This window comes from Thalia democratica, chromosome 4, assembly GCF_965202585.1.
Source record: "Thalia democratica chromosome 4, ktThaDemo2.hap1.1, whole genome shotgun sequence".
Classification (NCBI taxonomy): domain Eukaryota; kingdom Metazoa; phylum Chordata; class Thaliacea; order Salpida; family Salpidae; genus Thalia; species Thalia democratica.
The window spans coordinates 49,346,147-49,366,818 of record NC_139168.1 but is presented as its reverse complement, the minus strand read 5'-3'; the positions used below and the strand labels follow the sequence as shown (position 1 = coordinate 49,366,818).

Sequence of the window (20,672 nt, the reverse complement as noted above, 5' to 3'; positions counted from 1 at the left end):
TGTTCTTAATTGTACTCTCTTCAGGATAGTGTGCATAAATCATATTTTAAGTTAAAGTATAACAGCAAATTTTCAATATAATTTATTCAGTGTAATAATATACTCAATTTTCCCGATATTCTTCAGATTGAATAAGTAAATCATAGAACTAAAGTTAAACATTAGCTGTCAATTTTGTATCTCTTTTCTCAGAACACAACTGATTTTGAATGATAATTGTTAGTTTTCATTGTGTCACTGTATTTTTCTTTAAAGAAGTATACAATATTATAATAAAAATGACAATGAATATCTGTAAAAATTTTTAAAGACCGATCGTACTGATTTGTTACTGATACTAGTTTTATTGAAAGTAATTATATATAAATTCCTGACACAAATGTCCTGAAGATCCGTATTATACACTGAAATATTGTTAAATGTTTTTGTTGAATGAACAGTTAAAATAAAAGTTGTGATCAAGTTAGGCTTTTTCGCATCCTATAGTTATGTAAACATAAAATTTCATGTATTCTAGGTTTTATTGTCAAATGGTAGTTAATAATTTTCAACGACCACAGTATGCATAAAAATATATATTACTATTTTATTGAACGACAAAAAAAGCGCTCAAAAGTATGGGCTAAGGACCTGGTGAACAAAAGAACCTTTCGGTTATCAAGTCGCACGCCACGGATACCTTTTAACGTCTTGTCCAGGACATAAAGTTGGCCATAAAACGTGCAAAAAATCGGATTTTAAACAATAATATTTTTTTAAATTTTGGAGTAATTGATTTTATTATTTTTACATTTCTAAATTGTTATCCGTAGATGTGAAGTTACATACTTTAATGTTCTAATAAGAAAACGCCAATTGATAAACAGAAACAAATATGTTTTTAAAAACTATTCTAAAATTCTTTAGTTTTACTGTTTTAACATGATATTGCAATAAACCATCTTGGATAGTGAGTAGTACATGAGAATATTAAATAAATTATAAACCTTTATAATAGACAAAAGAATGTTTCCAACATGATAAGCTGTTGTTGTTTTAAAATGAATTTTATCGAAACTCTTACAAAAAGATTTCAGTAAGTTATAACAAAAAAGTAATTATCATATTCTTTAGTACTTTTTTTTTAAATTAAAATCTTTTTACTAATTAATCTCAGTAAAAAAGTATAAATTTTGTTTTTACAATTAACTTAAAAGATTTAAGTTTTGGTTATTGAGTACGAAACGTCCGCACGCATTTCATTTTAATATTATATATATTCGTTATTTCATTATTTGCATAATACCAGGGTCAAATAAGTAGACTTTATTACTACATGTAGCCAACTCTCATCAAATTAGGATAGTAAAACATATTTTAATGTGATATCATTTAGTTAAACTATTGTTTATTTAATTTTAGTTAAATAAAATAAGCACTCAAAGTATTTGGTCCACAGACCTGGTGTACGAAGTTGCCTCTCGGTTAATGATTTGTACACCATTTAGATACAGTTTAACGACAATGTTCTGAATTTTTTTTAACTTAGGGCTAGAAAGCCAAGACACCACCCTTGGAATAGTCCAACTCTCTACTGACTAAGTGAGACGGGCACATCAATTTAAACAATTATCATCATAAAACATATAAAAGAAATACTAGAACTAAATAACTTTGTTTTGTTATAGTAAATTAAGTTTCTACAAAACAAAAGTAATTTACATGCAAAGTATTATAAAAAACTAATTAGTAAATGTTTAAATTTTGATTTTATTGTGTTGTAAGAGTATTAAAAAATTTACAAGTTTAAAGTAATTAAGTTGCAAGGTTTTGAAAAATATTTTCAATTATATGTTAAATATTTAATTTCCAACTGGTTTTTAGACTTTCTTAAGTAAAAATACTTGTTTTTTAAAGGGTGTTTTATCATTGAAACAGTTAAAGTTTAGCCGTTTTAATGAAAATTTTGATAATTATAACGTCAGCAGCTAAAATGTTATTGAAGTTAAAATAACATCAAGTTCTTTTTAAAAGTACATTAAGCTTTACAGGTAGCAATAAATTATGCTTTTTTGACCATGGTATTAAGTAAATAATGAAATAACGAATACCAATACAAAACATTAATAATATTAAAATTAAATGCGTGTAGACATTTCGTACTCAGTAACCTAAATTTTTAATAATTTGATTTTAAATAATTTCGAAAAAAAAGCATCTTGTGAGCTAGTGTTTAGAGACTTCAAAAAATTACTTAAGATTCTAATAAAAATTTATTCTTTAGAATAGAATACAGTTATTCTTAAGTGACTAATAATTACTCATAACAGGGTTGCCAAAAACACTTTGAACTTGATAACTTAGGCACAAAAAACTTAGAGTTGAGAAACTCTGAAAAAAACTAGAACTCTAAACAACTTTTATATGAAAAGTAATACGATAAGATACAAAAAATCTATCATATGTAATAGCAATATCTTTTTTTTTATTATTTATGTTTTTTTATTATAAAACACATTCAAAGTAGCATTACATTGTTTTTAGAATGATTTATCCTATTTAAAACTTTTTTTGTCTAAAATTAAATTTTATACTAAAAATGACAATAAAACTTCTACTTCTATATTCGCAAAACAATGATATGGGCTTTAATCATAGTTTTGAACAGTTTACTATCATTTCTAACCCGATCACTTCTAACCCGATCATTTCTAATCCGATCATCTTTAACCAGATCATTGCTAACAAGATCATTTCTAACCAGATCACTTCTAACCCGATTTAACCCAATCATTTCTAACCCGATCATTTCTAACCCAATCATCTCTAACCCGATCATTTCTGACCTGATCATCTCTAACCCGATCACTTCTAACCCGGTCATTTCTAACCCGATCTTTTCGAACCCGACAATTATTAATCCGACCTGTATTAATATGTTTGTTTATTATTGTTTTAAAATTAGGGTTTGTAATAATATTAATCTCAACAAAGTTGTTTTTTTATTAATTTTAGTTTGTTTTGTTTAAAATAAAGCTTAATATTCAGATAGCTTTTTTTAGAGTTTAATTTTTGATATTTATTGCTATTGGAAGTTTGTTATCCTACACTAGGCCCAGGCATCAAAATCTGAGCACTTAAACTGAATGACACTTAACAAAGAGACAAAAACTTATATACCTTAAAATTAAAAACTTTATTTTTTTAAATCAAAATCTAGTTTTTATAGATTGACAGCAAAAAAAATCGACACTTTAGTATAATACTAATTGACTTATTTATGATTTGAAGGAGAAGGTTTTTTTTTTAATTTGTTTTTAACTCCATAATAAGCAAGTTTAACATCAATTCTTTCATCGACCAGTGAGTTCCAATAAAACCAAACAAAGCTGCACAATCTTTTTTTTCAACAAAAAAATCTTCTCTTAAAAATTCAGCAATACATATTGAGACGATTTAGTAAATTATTTTAATGACTTTATCAGCAAAATAGTCTGAATCGCGCACTTCTTCATTAAAAGAAGGTTCATGGTTACTTTTATACAATTCATTTAGAATATACTAGAATGTCAGAATTTAAACAAACTACAAAAGTTCATGAATAAAAAATTTTCTTGTTCAAATATCAACCGGATATACACATCCTGATTTTAAGAGTTAGGTTCTGTACATTTGTACAACCGTTTGTTATTTCATTGTTTTTTGTCAACTATTATTGTAACTTTTCTAAAGCACAATCGGTACAATTAAAATAAACATTATTGGAATTAAGGTACAGACAATTGTAAAAAAAATCAAAAATTTAAGTTCATTGACTAACCACTAAATTTAAAATTTAAAGTCCAAAGCACATTAAGAATAAAGGTCAAATAAATTTCTTACGAAAATATTGAAAAACCTTTTATTAATTACAGAGGAAAGGCGCTATTAATAAAATCAAATTATAGAATGAACCAAATTCTACATATTAAATCAATGGTTTATAATTGTTTATTTTCGTTAGGTTTATATATCAATGGTTTATATTCGTGGTAATTAATTATTTCAATATAGTTCAAAAATGGATTATTAATTAACTGTAGTTAATAAGTTTTAAAACGTATTAGGAAAAGTATAAGTCTTCTGTATTCTAAGGATTAAATATTAATTTTTGATAGTCGTCAATGTAAGAAATATAATGAGTATTGCAGCGATTTAAGACTATTCTCTACTTTTTCTTTGAAGATATTCTATATCCAAATTGGCGACCAGATTGGCAGGTTGCATTTAAATTTAGGGCGAATTTATATGAAATACAACTTTTAAAGAATATTAATATCAGAATATATGAAACTTAAATTAAAACAGTTAATAAAATTTAGTAATCGTAATTAGTATGGTGGTTTCATTTAAAGTTATCATTATTAAATTCTAAGTTCTTAAAACGAATGTGTATACTGTTTAATAAGTCAAAAGTAAAGTTAGACGTTTTTTTTTAATATTTAGAACCCGTCATTCACTATAACTTAAATTTAAATATCTTTCTTTTAGCCTATAAAGTTATTGTTTCACAGGTTTCCAAAAACACAAAAACTTAAGATTATTTGCAATAATTAAATATGAAATGTAAGTATAAGTTATTTGATTAATTTATATAACTTAAAAACTTATAATAAAATTTGTTTCTATTGTAAAACTTTAATATAGGTTTAGATTTCTAATGAAGATAAAACTCATGACATTTATAGAAATTTAAAGGTGCAAAAAAAAAACCGAGAATAAAGTCAATAGACTTCAAGCTAGCTTTACTGTAATGAATAAAAAGTTAATATGTTGCGTGTAATAATCGTCTGAAAAAATAGTTGATTAAAGGAAACAAAGAACTTGATGGAGTTTTTATAAACTTCTGCTCCTAGTTATATTTAATATAACTATAATTAATTTATTACTCTATTTCAAAGTGTTTTTTCAGTACTTATTTCGTTTTTACTTACGTTAGTCAACTGTTCATAATAAAATTAACTTTAAAGAAATTTTTGTCAACTAAAATATTAATTTAAGTCGTAATTGAAACATTTTGTATATTATATAGACTTAAATGAAGGTTTTAAATAAGATTACCAAGGCGAGATTTGATTAATCTCAGACTTGTTATACAAATAAACATGTCTGTTTAATTATTAGTAACTTTTTTGCACTAAGATTAAGTAGGAATTTATTAATGATGTAAAATCAAGACGGTCAATTGACGTAACATACTTTTGCGGTTTGTTATATGACATAACATTTTTAATATCTACGTTACACCTAAAAATCATGCTTTTTCACTTAATATAACAAAAGTATTTAATTTCTCCTAGTGTTTGTTTGAATTCCATTATCTTAATAGGCCTATGCAAGTTGTATAATAATTTGTAAAAGTTATCAAAATGAAATTTAAAACTTACCTACTATAAAACGTTAATACATTAGTCAGCAATAATACAACAATTACAATGTAGTTTTTAGACCGTAATATAAAGGTTTTTGTATCTATATTACAATTGTAAAGGTATACTTTTTAAAATTTGCTTATGTTAAAATCAGTATAGTCACGTGAATTATTATAAAATTCAACTTAAAAATAGTTATAACTGCTTACTTTAAAATCCAACAAAGAATAATTAAAAATATTGTAAAATAAACGATTTATTGAAAAGTATAAGATTAGTGAAAAACGTCTCTTGAAAAAGTTTAAATTATGTTTAGGATGAAATATCAAAAAATGAGCTGATAAAAATAAATTAAACTTATGTTAAGTTAATATTAAAATTTTAACTTATACTAACAATGTTTTTTACGTAACACATTAAAATCATAATGTTTTAAAGTAACTAAAAATAAAAAATAAAATAACTTTATTCATACTAGTTTGTTTTTGCATAAAATCCAGATTAAAAAATAGAAATAAAATAAACAAGTATAATGGGTTAGAAACGATCGGGTTAGAAGTGATCGGGTTAGAAGTGATCCGGTTAAATCGGGTTAGAAATGATCTAGTTAGAAATGATCGGGTTAGAAGTGATCGAGTTAGATATGATCGGGTTAGAAGTGATCGGATTAGAAATGATCGGTTTAGAAGTGATCGGGTTAGTAATGATCGGGTTAGAAACGATCGGGTTAGAAATGATCGGGTTAAAAATGATCGGGTTAGAAGTGATCGGGTTAGAAGTGATCGGGTAAGAAGTGATCGGGTTAGAAATGATTGGGTTAGAAGTGATCGGGTTAGAAGTGATTGGGTTAGAAATGATCGGGTTAGAAGTGATCGGGTTAGAAATGATCGGGTTAGAAATGATCGGGTTAGAAGTGATCGGGTTAGAAATGATAGCGGGTTAGAAATGATCGGCTACCGTTTTGAACATTGGTTTCTTTATCGTGTTCAGTAAGCTCAGCAACTGATAATAAGTCTGCAGGGAAACAAAAAACACTAAAATTATTACCTCAGTGAATTATTTTTTCAGGTAAGATATGTATATAACAAATAAATCTCTTGATTATGAAAAAACAGTTAACAATTTGGTTCCCTGAATGAAAATAAAAGCAATAATAAAGAAAGACATGTTTTAACTTTCAAAACTCTCCAGTTGTATATACTACTAATTTCAAACTGAAGACCTACTCGTAAGGTATTTCAGTCTAATTTTTTATAACTAACACAATCACTACTTTTAAAAGCTAATTGAAAGGGAAAGAAAGTTTAAATTATAACTTTGAATAAATTTTTAAAATGTTAAAGCGAAAGCAGGAAAGTCTAATTTTAGTAATCAAAAAAGTGATAGTCAAAATAGAGGCAATTTTTTCTTTTATTTTTCTACTGTTTCCCAAATTCAGTGTGTGATATCTTTCTTATTAAAATAAATAGAGCAATTGTTTTTTTTTTTCAAAGAATAACCCTTTGTTTTAAAAAATTGATAAATTCTAAATATATTGGGTTTAATTTTAGCTTTTTTTAAAGTTTAATTATTCTATTAACGTTTATTTTATTTTTTTTTAATCAATTTAACTAGTTAAAACACCAAATTAAAGGAAAGTAATTTTTTGTAGTTGTACTTTGCTTTAAGATAAAGCTAATCTATGTTTTGACCAAACTTAAAACCACACTGTACAAAGTATAATATTGTTTATCAAACGACAAAAAAGCGCTCAAAACATTCGGTCCTAGGGCCAGGTGCAAGAAAAAAAAATTCGGTTATCGAGTTGTACACCACGGATACCTTTTAATGTATTTGGTTAACTATTTTAAACTTGATTACAGTTTTATATTTTTCCTGTTTTTCAAGATTTAATCAAAAAAAAAGTTTATTTTTCAATTTATTTTTTTTAGTTTATCTCTAAAAGTTTACCTTTTTTAGTATTTCTTTATTATTTCTTATAAAAAAGCAACTTATTAGCGAAAATATTTAAGTAATTATAATCAATATTTTAAAAGTATGTACATAATGTAGAAAACTTATGAAAAAGTATAGCAAAGATTCAAACTGTAAACAAGTTACTAACATAAAATACATAATAAAGCAAAACAAACGTTTGAAACCAATCCTTTAGAATGATACTGCAGACAATGTATTAATAAAAAATATAATTAATTAAAATTATTTAATTTATTATTTAACATAAACAAATTTTTTACAAAAAAGCGCTCAAAAAAGTTTGTTCTAAGCACCTAGTGTACAAAAAAACCTTCGGTAATCGAGTCGTACACTACTTGATATACTTAAACGTCTTGTCCGGGACTGGGCTACAACTATTTGTGTTGACTAAAAACATTGCTTAGTTTATTGAGTAAAGACCTAATTTAAATAAAGTATGTGCTAATCTTTTTTTTTTCTTTTGTGATCGGTTTGGGTGATAAAAAATACGTTGTCAAACAACTGACAAAGAAACAGTTTATGTTTATTCCTAAAAAACAAACATTTTATATTGATTTACAATTTATCAAAACACTACAAAATATTTTTAACATTGATTTTTTATTTATAAAAAAACAAATTGTACAGTAATCTTCCTTTATTGTAACCAACATATGTTTCTGAGTGTTAACGAATCAATACACTTCAACTGGGTTCTGTAAAAAATAATTACTGTAATGAAAGAATAGAAGCATAAAATAAAGTAGGTGTATACATGTTTTCATTAAAATAAAATAATTTCTACAGGTAATAGTTAATAATAGGTAAAATACTTAATATTAAATCCGACCGTTATAAAACTATATAATATTTGTAATTATTAAGTCTAAAATAAGTAAAGTAAACTAAAACACACAACAAAACAACATATCATAATATAAACAAACCACTCACGTTAATGGAAAGAAATACTGATTCAAATTATTTTACTGTTGTCAATGAATAAAAAAATACATTCATTACATCTAATAATTACGTCACGATATAAATGATGTTATTTCAACTGTATTGCAAAGTTTGTTAATTTAGTTTTTATGTTTGTAATCTATTTTGAACAGAAATAAAACATCAACCATTAGTTAGTGAATTAATAAAATTTAATAAAACTTAACAACGGTGAAGACAATAAAAGTCACAGAAACTCGATGTAACATGTGTATTATATATTAAATGCTTGTAATGATTAAATCAAAGTTATATACAATTAGGAATCAGATTTAGTTCAAATGTAAAAATCGAAAATGAAAAAACTTAAAATTTAATAAATCAAAACACAAAAAAAACTAAACTTATTATTGAGCTTACAAAGTACTGACCGAAAATTAAGTTACAGCGACATACATAAAATCACAATGACTTAAATTACATGTATAATGTATTTAAAAATTATTAAAATAATTGATCGATAAACTAGCAGTCGGGTATTTAAATTAAATATTTTACAACTGTGTTATGTATGAAAGTTAAAATGTAAAACAACAGGGTGGTCATATGCTAAGTATAAACCTGCAGTAAAAAACTTACTAGCTCTCTTGGGTGTAGTAGGTAAAAAAGCACGGTTTATCTGTGATTTGAATACAGATTTCCAAATAAACTTGGAACTTAAAACATAAAGGTGTGAAGAATTATATTCGGAGGGTAAAGTGAATATATGAAATGTCGGAGAATAGGAAGTGACATGTGTGAAATAGATATATAAATAATAAATGAATAAAACTATATATTACTTAGGATATATAATTATATGAATATATGTTAAGTGAATGTGTGTGTGTATGTGAAAGGTGAATAAAAAATATGGAAGACTAGAAAGCGCCAAGGTGTTATTTGAAGAAGAACCGTCGGTTGTGTACAAAGTTTTTATTTATATTTATATGTTTTTAATTTTTTTTTTATTTATATGTTTTTTTTAACAGTATACCTTTTGTACATATGTTTTAAGTTCTATGTATATATGTTTTTATTTTATTTTAAACATAGAGGTAATTAAATTATTTTAAAATGCTATACCACAGTCTTTCTACTTAAAAAGTAACGGTCGCTTCAGTGCATGCATGTGCACTTAATCCGCTTAGTTTAGATCTCAACAGCGGTTTCTTGCTACTATGCCTGCCTAATGAGTCCTAATAAAGACGAAACCGTTCGTAGGTTGTCTCGGATACTGTTGTTGATGGTCGTGTGGAAAGTTCATTATTTATTATACCTTAATAGTAGAAGTAAAGTAAATTATTTACATGTGAGACATTTGTTTATAAAAAATAAGCTATGGTCGTGCTATACTTTTCAATGATCGCATCAGAAATAAAATGAATATCATTCGCAGGCTGGAATTGGTAAAAAAATATAGTTTTGAAAATTGTACAACATAAGTTGTGATAAACTTTTTAAAAGTATTAATATGATTAAAATATTATTTTACTTGTATATACTTCGGGCTTTTTCCTTACCCACTCTACCCTTAATAACTACATGCATTGTAACTTAAGTAAATAGGATTTTTAAATATTCCAACTGTGGTAAAGTTCTTTAGGCTTGGTTATTTGATAGTCGTTAAAAAGATTAATCTTATCTTACTGGTTCAGGCATATGATTGTCGTATTATATCCTTTTTCGATTAATAAGAACAATGTAAAGTATGAATAATTGTAATTAATTGGCTTTTTTGATAAAATTTATTTATAAGTTATTTGTAAAGTAAAAGCTAACAAACTAAAAATATTAGAAACTTACTGTGTCTCAACCTAACTTCCAAAAAGTATATATATAAAACAAATACTCAAAATTCAAAGCTAATGAAAATCCTAGCAAAGCAAATTCGCTGTAACATACAATAAATAAAATACTTTGTTTAAGAAAATTGCGCAGTACTTTAGTTTATAGAACTTATTATAGATTCCTATGTTTTAAACAAGATTACACATTTCAGCGGAGTTCTGTTAAAAATAATAAGTACTGCAAGCAGCAAATAGAAAATAAAATAGGTGAATGTTTGTATTTACTAAAGCTAAGCATAACTAATATAGATTAAAAGTAAATATTATATTCAATATATGTTATATAATCTGACTGATATAAGTTTAGAAAAAAGGATTAAATAAATTAGTGTAAATTATTGAGTTTATAGATTTAATTATAAAACTGAAACTAAAGTACAATAAATGTTATATATTTATTATTTATTGCGTTTTTTGTTTAGTAATCGTAGTTTAGTTTTTGGTAATTGCGTTATAGTAGTTTGCTAACTTATATAAAAATTTTTACTATTTGATTAAATCAAAGTAACCGCATATAAAAATTCTGTAACCTAACAAAAAGACACTGTTTAACACGACGAGAGTTAATTCATAAAAGAAAATAAAAAGAGCTTATTTTTTGTTTACCTCTTGTGATTAAAGTTATGTAGAACTGTTTTGAGCTACTGCGTTTCTCTTCTTAAAGTTTATAAAGGATCAACCAGATAGATAGCAGGTTGTTTTCCTCAGCAAAACTTCTGACGCTTCAACCTCGCCGCCATCTATATTAGACTAACAAGTTAAAAATTCGATGAAGAAAAAAATAATATTTTTATCCGATTTCATACCTTAAACGTAACTAATTTCGAAGCAGTTAAAGAAATTCACAAAGAATTGATTTCGATCGATAGCTGACATATCAAATGACAATATTGTTTCATAAAAACAAAATTAAATATAAAAAAAGGGGTTTATATATTTACCCGATTTTTGGTATCAGACATTATTGTTTCCAGTATTACATTATACTTAATTAGGGCCACATACAAACCAGAATCGTTCCAAGACCAGAATCGCTCCACCCCCAACGTATGTTTAACTAGTTTTGTAAAAAGTAAAATTAAACTTTTTTTTAATTGAATATTTTAAATATCTTATTAGCTAGGTCATCAGTTTTAAGCTTAATTGTCAGAAGTCCAAAAGTAAACATTAAATATAATATAACATTGAATGTACGTTTTTATTTAAATTAAACTGTTGTGTTCAAATAAACGTGTGACTACTTGCTGATTGAAACATGGTAACTATGGTTCACAGTACCACACTTGTCATAACAAACTGTTCCTAGTTTTACTGGTACTTTCTTCCAAGTTCCAACTCTAATTTACTATAACTCTTAGCAAGTTCTGCGAAGATTCGCGTTTCAATACTGTTATACATGTTTATTATAAAAACTTTATGGTCTAAAACCTCAATAAGTCGTTAGCAAACAAGTTTTTTGTTGTAGCTTAAATAAGTTACTTGTTACAGTTCTAGTGTGTTTCAATACTTTTATTTACAAGAAAGTCAACTTTAACTTATAAATAATTTTTGTTGAACACATAATAAAAATAAAAGATGTTATTATTTTAAAAAAATAGATAAATTATTCAAACATATCTACTTATGTTTTAGTAAAATAACGTTTAACTTTTAAAATTTGAAGTAGTACTAAACTATCTAAAAACAAGTTTTAGTTTTTTGTATTTATTTTCCTATCAAAGTATTTAAATTTCATTATTTTAATTTTAATTTTAACAGTCTATTTTTATCATAAATCATAATGTCGTCGCACTCACTTTCAAAACAATATTGAGTTTAACACAGTGTGGAAATTTTACCTGGTAGGCGACAACAAAAAAATACTGAAATGAAAATTTAAATGTTTTTATGAAAATTACAGTCCAGTGACATGATTTTTAAGTTTTTTTCCGAAACTTGCATAACTTTTTTTAATCAATTTCCATCGATTTGTTGTACTTTATTTTAAAAATAAACTTAAATTAGCTTTAAGTTATACTTAGTTTAATCTATTTTTGGTTTGAATTATTTCAAATTTACTTAGGAATTTATACTAAGTCTTGTTTAATTTTGTTATTTAGTTTAGTTTAATTTTTTTTAACTTTTTCCATAATTATATTTGTTTAAAATACATCACAGTTGAACCTTACTTGTATTATTTTGTATAAATTTTCGTTAAATTAAGTTTTTCGTAATTCAATTACACAGAAGTCAACCGTTCAAAACTACCACCTGTATAAAGTTGACGCCAGTTAAACGTTTTAAGACTCTTGAAAAAATGAATAATGGTAAAAAACTGATTCCTTGTGCAAAAGTGACGACTTGAAAAAAAACAAGACTACAAAACTGTCGCCAAGCAAAAGTACTGTTATGCAAAAGTTACGACTTCTGCAAAAAATGATACCCCTAGAAAATTGATGCTTTGTGTAAAAGTAACGTCGTCCAAAGTAAGGGATGAGCAAAACTAACGACTCATGCACAAATGACTCCATCCACCATCTATTTTCGCATATGATTTAGTTTTTAATCTTTGTTATTTCTATTAGTGTTTTTTATTATACTGTTAATTGTTGGGGATTTTTTTTGAATGTTTTTATAAACTAAAAATTGGTGGCAAACTCAATAGCCCTCATAAATATACAAACACATAAATTTTTCTATAATCATATGATCAGGGTTGCCAATTTACCTGGAATCCTGGAAAAACCTGGAATTTGACAATTTAGACAAAATAACCTGGAATTTAAGAAATTTTGAAAAAAACCTGGAATTTTAACATGTTCAGTAGTAAAATTTGGTTTGACTCAAAAAATTTATCATACAGAAAAAAAAAATTGTCTTCACCAAAAAATTTTTATTAAAAAACACAATTAAAGTAGCTTTACAGTATCTTTTCAATCTTTTTATACTATTTAACACAGCTTTATATATAGAAATTAACTTAAAACTAAAAACAGACCCAAAAATGTGTACTTTTAAAAACCTGGAAGAAATTTGAAAAACCTGAAAAAAAATTTGAAAAAACTAGTGGCAACCGTGTATGATGTACTATTAAAGGAAGGTTTTTATTAGTTTTAAGATGCCATTTGCAATATAAGTTGTATAAGCAAAAATTACTCATTTAGTTTAACTTTTTTTACACAAATATTTTTAGCATATAAAACTATATGTCTTTATTTACTTTTGTCGCTATAACTATTAATTTTTTTTAAATTCTTTTCAACAGAATTTTCTAAATATATCAAGGAACACTTCCTTAAATTTTGAGGTAGTTTTTTTAAAAATTGTAGGAGAAGATAGATTTTTAGTGAAGTAGTCTATTTTATTGCTGCCTCCAACTTTGACAGGCTATATCTCAAAAATTATTTTGAATTTTTGAAATTTGTAAAAAATATCTTGTAGCTTAGTAAAAACTATATAAAGTAAGATCAAATTGTGAAAAAAGTTTTTTACCCTCCCTATGCCCTTAATTTATTTAAGCTACAAGCTTTCATTTAAGATATAAATTATAAGTCTACTACATGTATAAGTGATTTTATTACTTTTTAAGTCCAAAAATATGTGATTGTTGGGATTGAAATTAGTTTTTTGGGCAGCAACTTTTTTTGTTTTGGCAATTTATGTTTTTTTAGATTCTTCCAAATAAAGCGAAGACACATAAAAATCATATCTCTTCACATGGATTTTATAATTTGAATAAAGAAATGTGCGTACTCCCCACCCCTATACAAGCTTAGGCCTTTTTAACCATTTTTTTTTAAACATAGGCTAGTTTGAAAATTTTTACATAACCTCAGATTAGTTTTTATAACTAACTTTTTTTTTAAACTGTTTTATTTACTCCTTCTATTGTTTTGTAATATTTACTTATTTGGTCTAAATTAATAATAGTACTTTTAATTATTGTGTCAGAAAATTATTTTTTCAGATTTCTTTTAAACTCTAGCTTAATATTACTCAGACTAGTTTTTGATCACTCAGGTTTCCTTATTTGGCTCAAAGAGTTGCAACCATGAAGATAACTGCTAGCTAAAATTACTAGCTAAGTCATTTAAATTATAGCTTAGCAATTACTATTGTGCACATTATATTATAACCTGCAGTAATGAAAATATCCCTGATCTTTTATGCCCAGAACCTTTTGAAAAACAATCCCTATGTAAACTGTATGGGAGATATAAAATGTAAGCTTCAAGTTTTTGCTTTGAATTGTTTACATGTGGCAATTATCACAAAAACACACTATATAAAGTTTAAGAAGGTTGAAAAAAAATTTCACAAAAGAACTTCTTGAATTTTTTATTTAAAACTGTAACTTACAAAAAAATATACAACATTAAAAAAATCAAAAAACCTACTGTACTGTAAAAGTTTCTTTCAACCCACTTGTATTTTTTGTGACCTTTAAAATATATTTGAAACATTTTTAGAGAGAATGATACCCACCAAAGCTGGTTGCTGGGTAATATGCTTAGAAGCTGCTTGTTTTGTATCCTTAGACTTCTTTTTGGTCATGTGCTCATAATCTGATAAGTACTTTGATAATAACTTTAATGACAACTAAAGTTAATACTAGTGCAATAACTTACAACAAAAGTTTTATATAAAACTGTTCAATAAAAAGCTGGCTAGCAAAAAACATAATAAAGTTAATAAAAGTTGTACAAAAATAAAAATTTTAAATAATTTTTTAATTTAAAAATATTTCTTTTAATCTTAAAACACAAGAAAATTATAAATCAATAAAAGTCAATTCCTTGTCTGCTATAGCACAAGATAAATTTAGTATACTTCGGACAAATTATTTTTTTCTTAAATTAAATAAAAAGATTTATAAAGCTTAAAAATTATAATTTAGATTAGTTACAATCTATGTATATTTTAATGAAATAGCAGTATTGCTTGCTGTTTTATTTAGTTAAAAATTGTAGTGAGAGATAAGTGTCATTAGAAGCAAGTAGAAATCAAAAAAAAATAATAAATTTTAAATAGTATATTATAACAAGTTTTATTTCTGCATACTTGTTAAATTTTATTTCAGTTCTATCACTTACCTCTAGGAATTAGTTCTTGTTTAAAAAAATAATAATGTTTTAAGTAATTATTGCAACTTTTGAAATATCAAATAATCATTAAATAAAATAGTTTAACTAGAATTAATAAAAGATAACATGCTCAAACTAAAAAAATAACTAAGTAGACTTTAAGCTATTTGTGTTAAACCAACATACAGTATTGAACAACCATCTTAGAAGAATTTAGTACTGGTTCCAACATAAAAAAATAAATTGCAATACTTAAATAATTTATATCTTTTGAACAGCAGTTTTTTTAATTAAATAATAACTTACTACTACAAATTATCAAAAAAAAGTGCATCAAAAACCTAGAAGAAAATCTGACAAACCTGAAGCAATTTAGAAAACCTGGAAGAAATTTGGAAAACCTGGAAAAGTTTTTGAAAAAACAATTAGCAACCCTGTAAAAACATATCTTATTTTTTTTTAGTTGCTTAAAAAGCCTTTTTAGGTAGTGTTTAAAAAAATTAAAACAGATAACTGATTATTTTTTAATTTGAGTCTAAATATTTACTTGTTTAATTTGGTATTATAAACAGTTTTTAGATTCTATGAAATTGATTATGCCACTGTTGGAAAAAAAGTCAAATGTTGAAATTGTATACATTGATGGTAACAAAACAAGCAATATCATAAAAGCATATAAGAAAAAAGTAATCCCTCAGCAAGACCTAACAGTATTATCAAAAGCATTTAAATCTGAAATTAAATCTAAAACTAAATCTTTGAACAATATTGCTTTGGACAATGTGTCTAGGTTTTGTGATGCTGTCAGTGGTGATAGCAATCAAAACATTTACTCATTCAAAACTTTAAAGAAAAAAAATCAGCTGCATAACTTTGCCGTAGGTTCACTACAGCATAAATGTAGTAAGTCAGAAAATGATGAAATTGATTTGGAAGAAAGTGAAAGTGATAATGAAGAAATAAGTACCAAGCAGTCAATAATGCCTGTTTCTTCCCAAAACTTGTATTTTAGTCATGTAAGCAACATTAAAAGTAGGTCAAAAACTACTTCTGATCATACTTTAAAGAAACTTAAAGGGAAAAAGCTTAATAGAAAACAAGTAAGTTCTAAATTGTCAAGCTTGTCTTTAAATCAATTTACAAAAAAATTAGAATCAGCTAAAAATGAATTAAACAAAGCAAATAAAAAAATAATTAATGATTGGACTATTTACCTTGATGAAGGCTATAATGTTCTGCTTTATGGACTTGGCTCAAAAAGAAGCTTGTTACACTCTTATTGTAACCAAGATTTACAGTATGAAGATAAAATGATTGTAAATGGCTTCTTTTCTAAAATTTCAATAAAATCAATACTTTCCGATATTTGCAGTGACATTATTGGTCTAAAATCATTTTCATTAGAAGTCGAAGAAATGTTGAATACAGTAATAAGCTATTATTCTAAACTTAGCAACAAGTTATTTCTAGTAGTTCATAATATTGATGGGATAAACCTAAGACCTCATTATTGCCAAGTAGTTTTATCAAAATTAGCAAATGCCCCTGGAATAAACATGATTGCATCCATTGACCACATCAATGCTTCCCTGATATGGGAGCAAAAACTTGCTTTGAGTTTTAATTGGCTCACATTTGATGCAACTACTTTTCAATCTTACAAATATGAAACTTCTAATGAAGGCTCTTTAGCCCTTCAAGGAGGATTTGTTGAAGGCCAATGCAATGGTGGATTAGTTCTATCTGGATTACTTCATGTCACTGAAAGTTTGACTAGAAATGCTAAAGCATGTTTTAAATTATTGGTTGAAGACCATTTAGAAACTGAGAGCAGCAAAAATAATGAAGAACAAGGTATGTCATTTGCTGAACTTTACCGAAAATGTCGTGAAAAGTTTATAGTGAATAGCGAAATTAATTTGCGGGCACATCTAACAGAGTTTTTAGATCACAAACTTTTATTGATGAAAAAGAGTTTAGATGGTTCGGATTTTTTAGTTGTTCCTCTTGCTAAAAATGTTCTTGAAGAGTATTTGGAGCAAGAAAATAACTAATTGCATGTGTTTTTAGTTCTTTTATAAATTTTGTCAGTAAATTATCTATTTTAAGCTTATGGCTCATTTATAAATATCTAATGCTTAGAAATGAATATTTACGTTTAAAATCATAATTTCTTGTTATACTAAAACTCTTATTTTAATTTTCAATAATTTTTAAGTTTTATTTTAAATTATATATACAGCCCTAATGGAATAAGCCACATTAAATTTTGCTATAATAACTTTGGTTTAACTTTGTTTTTAACTAGGATACTTAATAGTTTTAGTTAAAGTTTCGTATGTGAATTCTTTTTTTTAGGGAATGTTTAGATATAGCCAGTACTTTTAGAATTTGTTTTATGTTTTTATAAAACTTTTTGTAAGTTTACAATTAAAAAAAAAGTAACTTTTATAAATTGAACAAAATTAAATTGATATTGAAGTTCTTAGTTTTATATATATTCATAAATTGAAAAATTTAAGAGTTTATTAGTATACTTAATAGCTTAGTTTATGAAACCAAAATATACTTTCAAGCAAAACATGGTTTGATAACTTTTGTCAACCAAATAACTTCCAAGAAGTAGTTGTACAAAGAGTTGCCTTTGTTATTTAAACTGATATTTCTGTAGAACTTTTGACTTAAATATGGTTATACAAGGGAACGAGTTTCCAGAGTCCAAGTTAAATGATCTTCAAGGATCAGATGTCAATGTTCAATTGAACTATTCATCTAGTGATGAATCTGATGATGACCAAGTTGAATCAAACTAGTATGTTTTTTGTTATAAAATGAGCATAATAGTAGCGTACAATAATACATAAGCTATTTTAAGTGTCTCTTGTTGCTATCAAATAGTAGATTTATGTATCATATAAAATAAGTTTTAGTTAGAAGTATGCTTATCAATGTATTTAACAAGTTTTTATAACAAATTAATTTTCGTTTTACTAGTTATCAAGCTTTGCCTTCCCATGATGTTGAGGTCAAAAATGAATTAGAAGAAGAAGAGATTGCTGACAATGTGAAATGTGAACGTAAATTAGAAGTTAACAAAGGTAGTTACATTTTTTAATAAGTATCTTAATAGGTTTGTTAATTGAATTGATTTAAAATGTTTGTAAGTTAACAAAAAAGTTTTTTTATTAAATTTTAAATAAATATATTTTAACTCTTGTTTTATTCGATGTTTAGGTATTACAATGCTGTCGTTCCATCAGACAAACTTATTTGATTTGAAATGTTATAACGGTTTCAAATAAGACTTGAGTTTAAGGTTCAAGTTTTTATTTTCAAGAAAGCTAATTTCGACCCTTATTTGAAAACCCTAAGTATAAGATAATTTTGTATAGACTAAATAATATCTTAAGGTTAGGTTTTTTAAATTTACAAAAATTCTATAAATTGTGATAAATAATGTGCAAATGATTTTATATTTAAGCAGGGTTCCCACTTCCATATAAATTTGCAATATTCTGAAAAATCCCTAGAAAAATTGAAAAGTATGTGGAAATCGCTAGAAATTATTTTTTTGCTTGGTGATTGAAATTTGAAAGCCATAACACCAACAACGCGTAATAATAAAAAACACATTAAAAAAAAAATAATTATTTTTTAATCAAAATCTTTGCAATCTCAGTACAAAAATGTTATCTATTTTGCCACATAGAGGATAAAAATAGTGGAAATTTTCCTTTTTATATTAAATACAATTTATCTAAAGTTTACTTATTTAATTAAAATTAGAGCTCAAAAATCCTTGAACTTTCGTAAATATCTTATTAAGACTGTGCTTATAAACTGTTAATAACATATTTTACTTTCTGCACCTTAAAAACATATTCTTAACGTTTAAAATTCATTGTTTTTTTTTGATAGTTTCCCTATTAATTTTTTATTTTAAGTATTAGTTGGAACCCTGTTTAAGTTGTTCGTTATAAAGCCTATAATTATAACAGATCTAGTACTGGATGCTATGAAGAATGTAAAGCTTGAACCTAATGCGATACCTGAATGGGCTAAAAATTTGTCAGAAGAAAACTGGAAAGAAGTTTTAGGAAAATTACAAAATATAAAATCCTAAAATTACTTTCATTATAATTATACGTACATTCAACAATGTATAATAGTATTATTTTTTACTATTATAAACTACTTTTCTGTAGAGTTATATTGATTTAATAATTTTAAAATTATTATATCCTCTTACACCGCTTTATTCTAATTTTCCTGTGCAATATATAATATTTTTTATTAAGTTCTATATATTATTTTATTGTAAATTTTTTTAAACTACAACGTTTTTTTACTCTTAATAAAGAAATGTTTTAGATTTAGATGATTGTTTACGAAAAAGTTTTACATCCTTTGACTATGAGTTTTTTTTCTACACAACATTTTTGCTGCTTTTTACAGGAAGTTTAATATGTGATGAAAATATTAATAAAGTAACTGATTTTTTCATTTACTTATTTTATAATACGTTTATAATATACATCAGAAATAATAGTTTATTTCATCTATTTCAAAAAAATAATGAGATATTTTTATAGATAAAAGGTTTTTTGCAAAATTAACATTGGCTTATTTATAAAGTTTAAATACAAGTCACTTTTTATAGTGTAAACAGTTTAAATTGGCTATTTAATAATTTTTGTAAAATCTTACTGATACAAACTTATAGACCGTAGTTTTTTCATTATTATTTTTCTAAGATTTCTAAAGAATCACTCACTTTTTTGAGCTAAACGCCTTTAATTTTTAGGAACTGTAATTTAAACAGTTTAAAAGAATGACAAGTTCAAATTAAAAAAACTATTTTTACATAAAAAGTAAAACAAGAAAGACTTTTTTTCTCAACTTTTTTAGTTAAAACTTTTATTTATTAATTTACGGAATAACTGTAAAAATGTAAAGAAAATTGCTTAAAAAGTGTAGGAGAAGAAATAACTTTAGTTAAATGATCTCTTTTTATTTTTTTGACTTCCATCAGTAACTTTTACTCATCAATTTATCTCTATCATAGATCTCAAAAGTTCCTTTGAGTTTGTATAATCAATAAAAAATTGATAACTAAGACAACACTACAAAGTAAAACCATGTGAATAAAACTAGGGGACATGTTAAATATGCTTGAAGTCACTTTTGTACGTAGGTTAATTTTCCACGAAAGTAAAAGGATTGAAAAAAAATATTAAAAATAATTTCAAAAAAATACCGACAAAGTGTTAGGGGTAGTAGTAAAAAAATAACAATAAATACTAATAAAAAAACTTTACAACGATTAAGTGTAACTGTGACAAAAAAAAGAAAAAAAATCATTAAAGGGTTAGAGGGTGAAAGTAAAAAAAAAACCACCCGTGAAAAGTGTCACTTCGTGCATATTTGAC

The 20,672-nt window shown here is 25.4% G+C and overlaps 2 protein-coding genes across 2 annotated transcripts; both read left to right on the top strand.

The window, feature by feature from the left end:
• The first annotated feature begins 15,395 nt into the window (after window positions 1-15,395).
• On the top strand, window positions 15,396-17,609 carry LOC145834139 (origin recognition complex subunit 2-like). Its single transcript, XM_082941497.1, has one exon. It carries the CDS (start codon window positions 15,828-15,830, stop codon window positions 17,295-17,297), a length of 1,470 nt encoding a protein of 489 aa, XP_082797623.1. The 5' UTR covers window positions 15,396-15,827; the 3' UTR covers window positions 17,298-17,609.
• Window positions 17,610-17,774: 165 nt separating this feature from the next.
• On the top strand, window positions 17,775-19,672 carry LOC145834912 (uncharacterized). The gene is made up of 3 exons (XM_082942444.1): window positions 17,775-18,055; window positions 18,238-18,341; window positions 19,242-19,672. The coding sequence occupies exons 1-3, from the start codon at window positions 17,931-17,933 to the stop codon at window positions 19,364-19,366; spliced, it is 354 nt and encodes a 117-aa protein (XP_082798570.1). The 5' UTR covers window positions 17,775-17,930; the 3' UTR covers window positions 19,367-19,672.
• The last annotated feature ends 1,000 nt before the right edge of the window (window positions 19,673-20,672 follow it).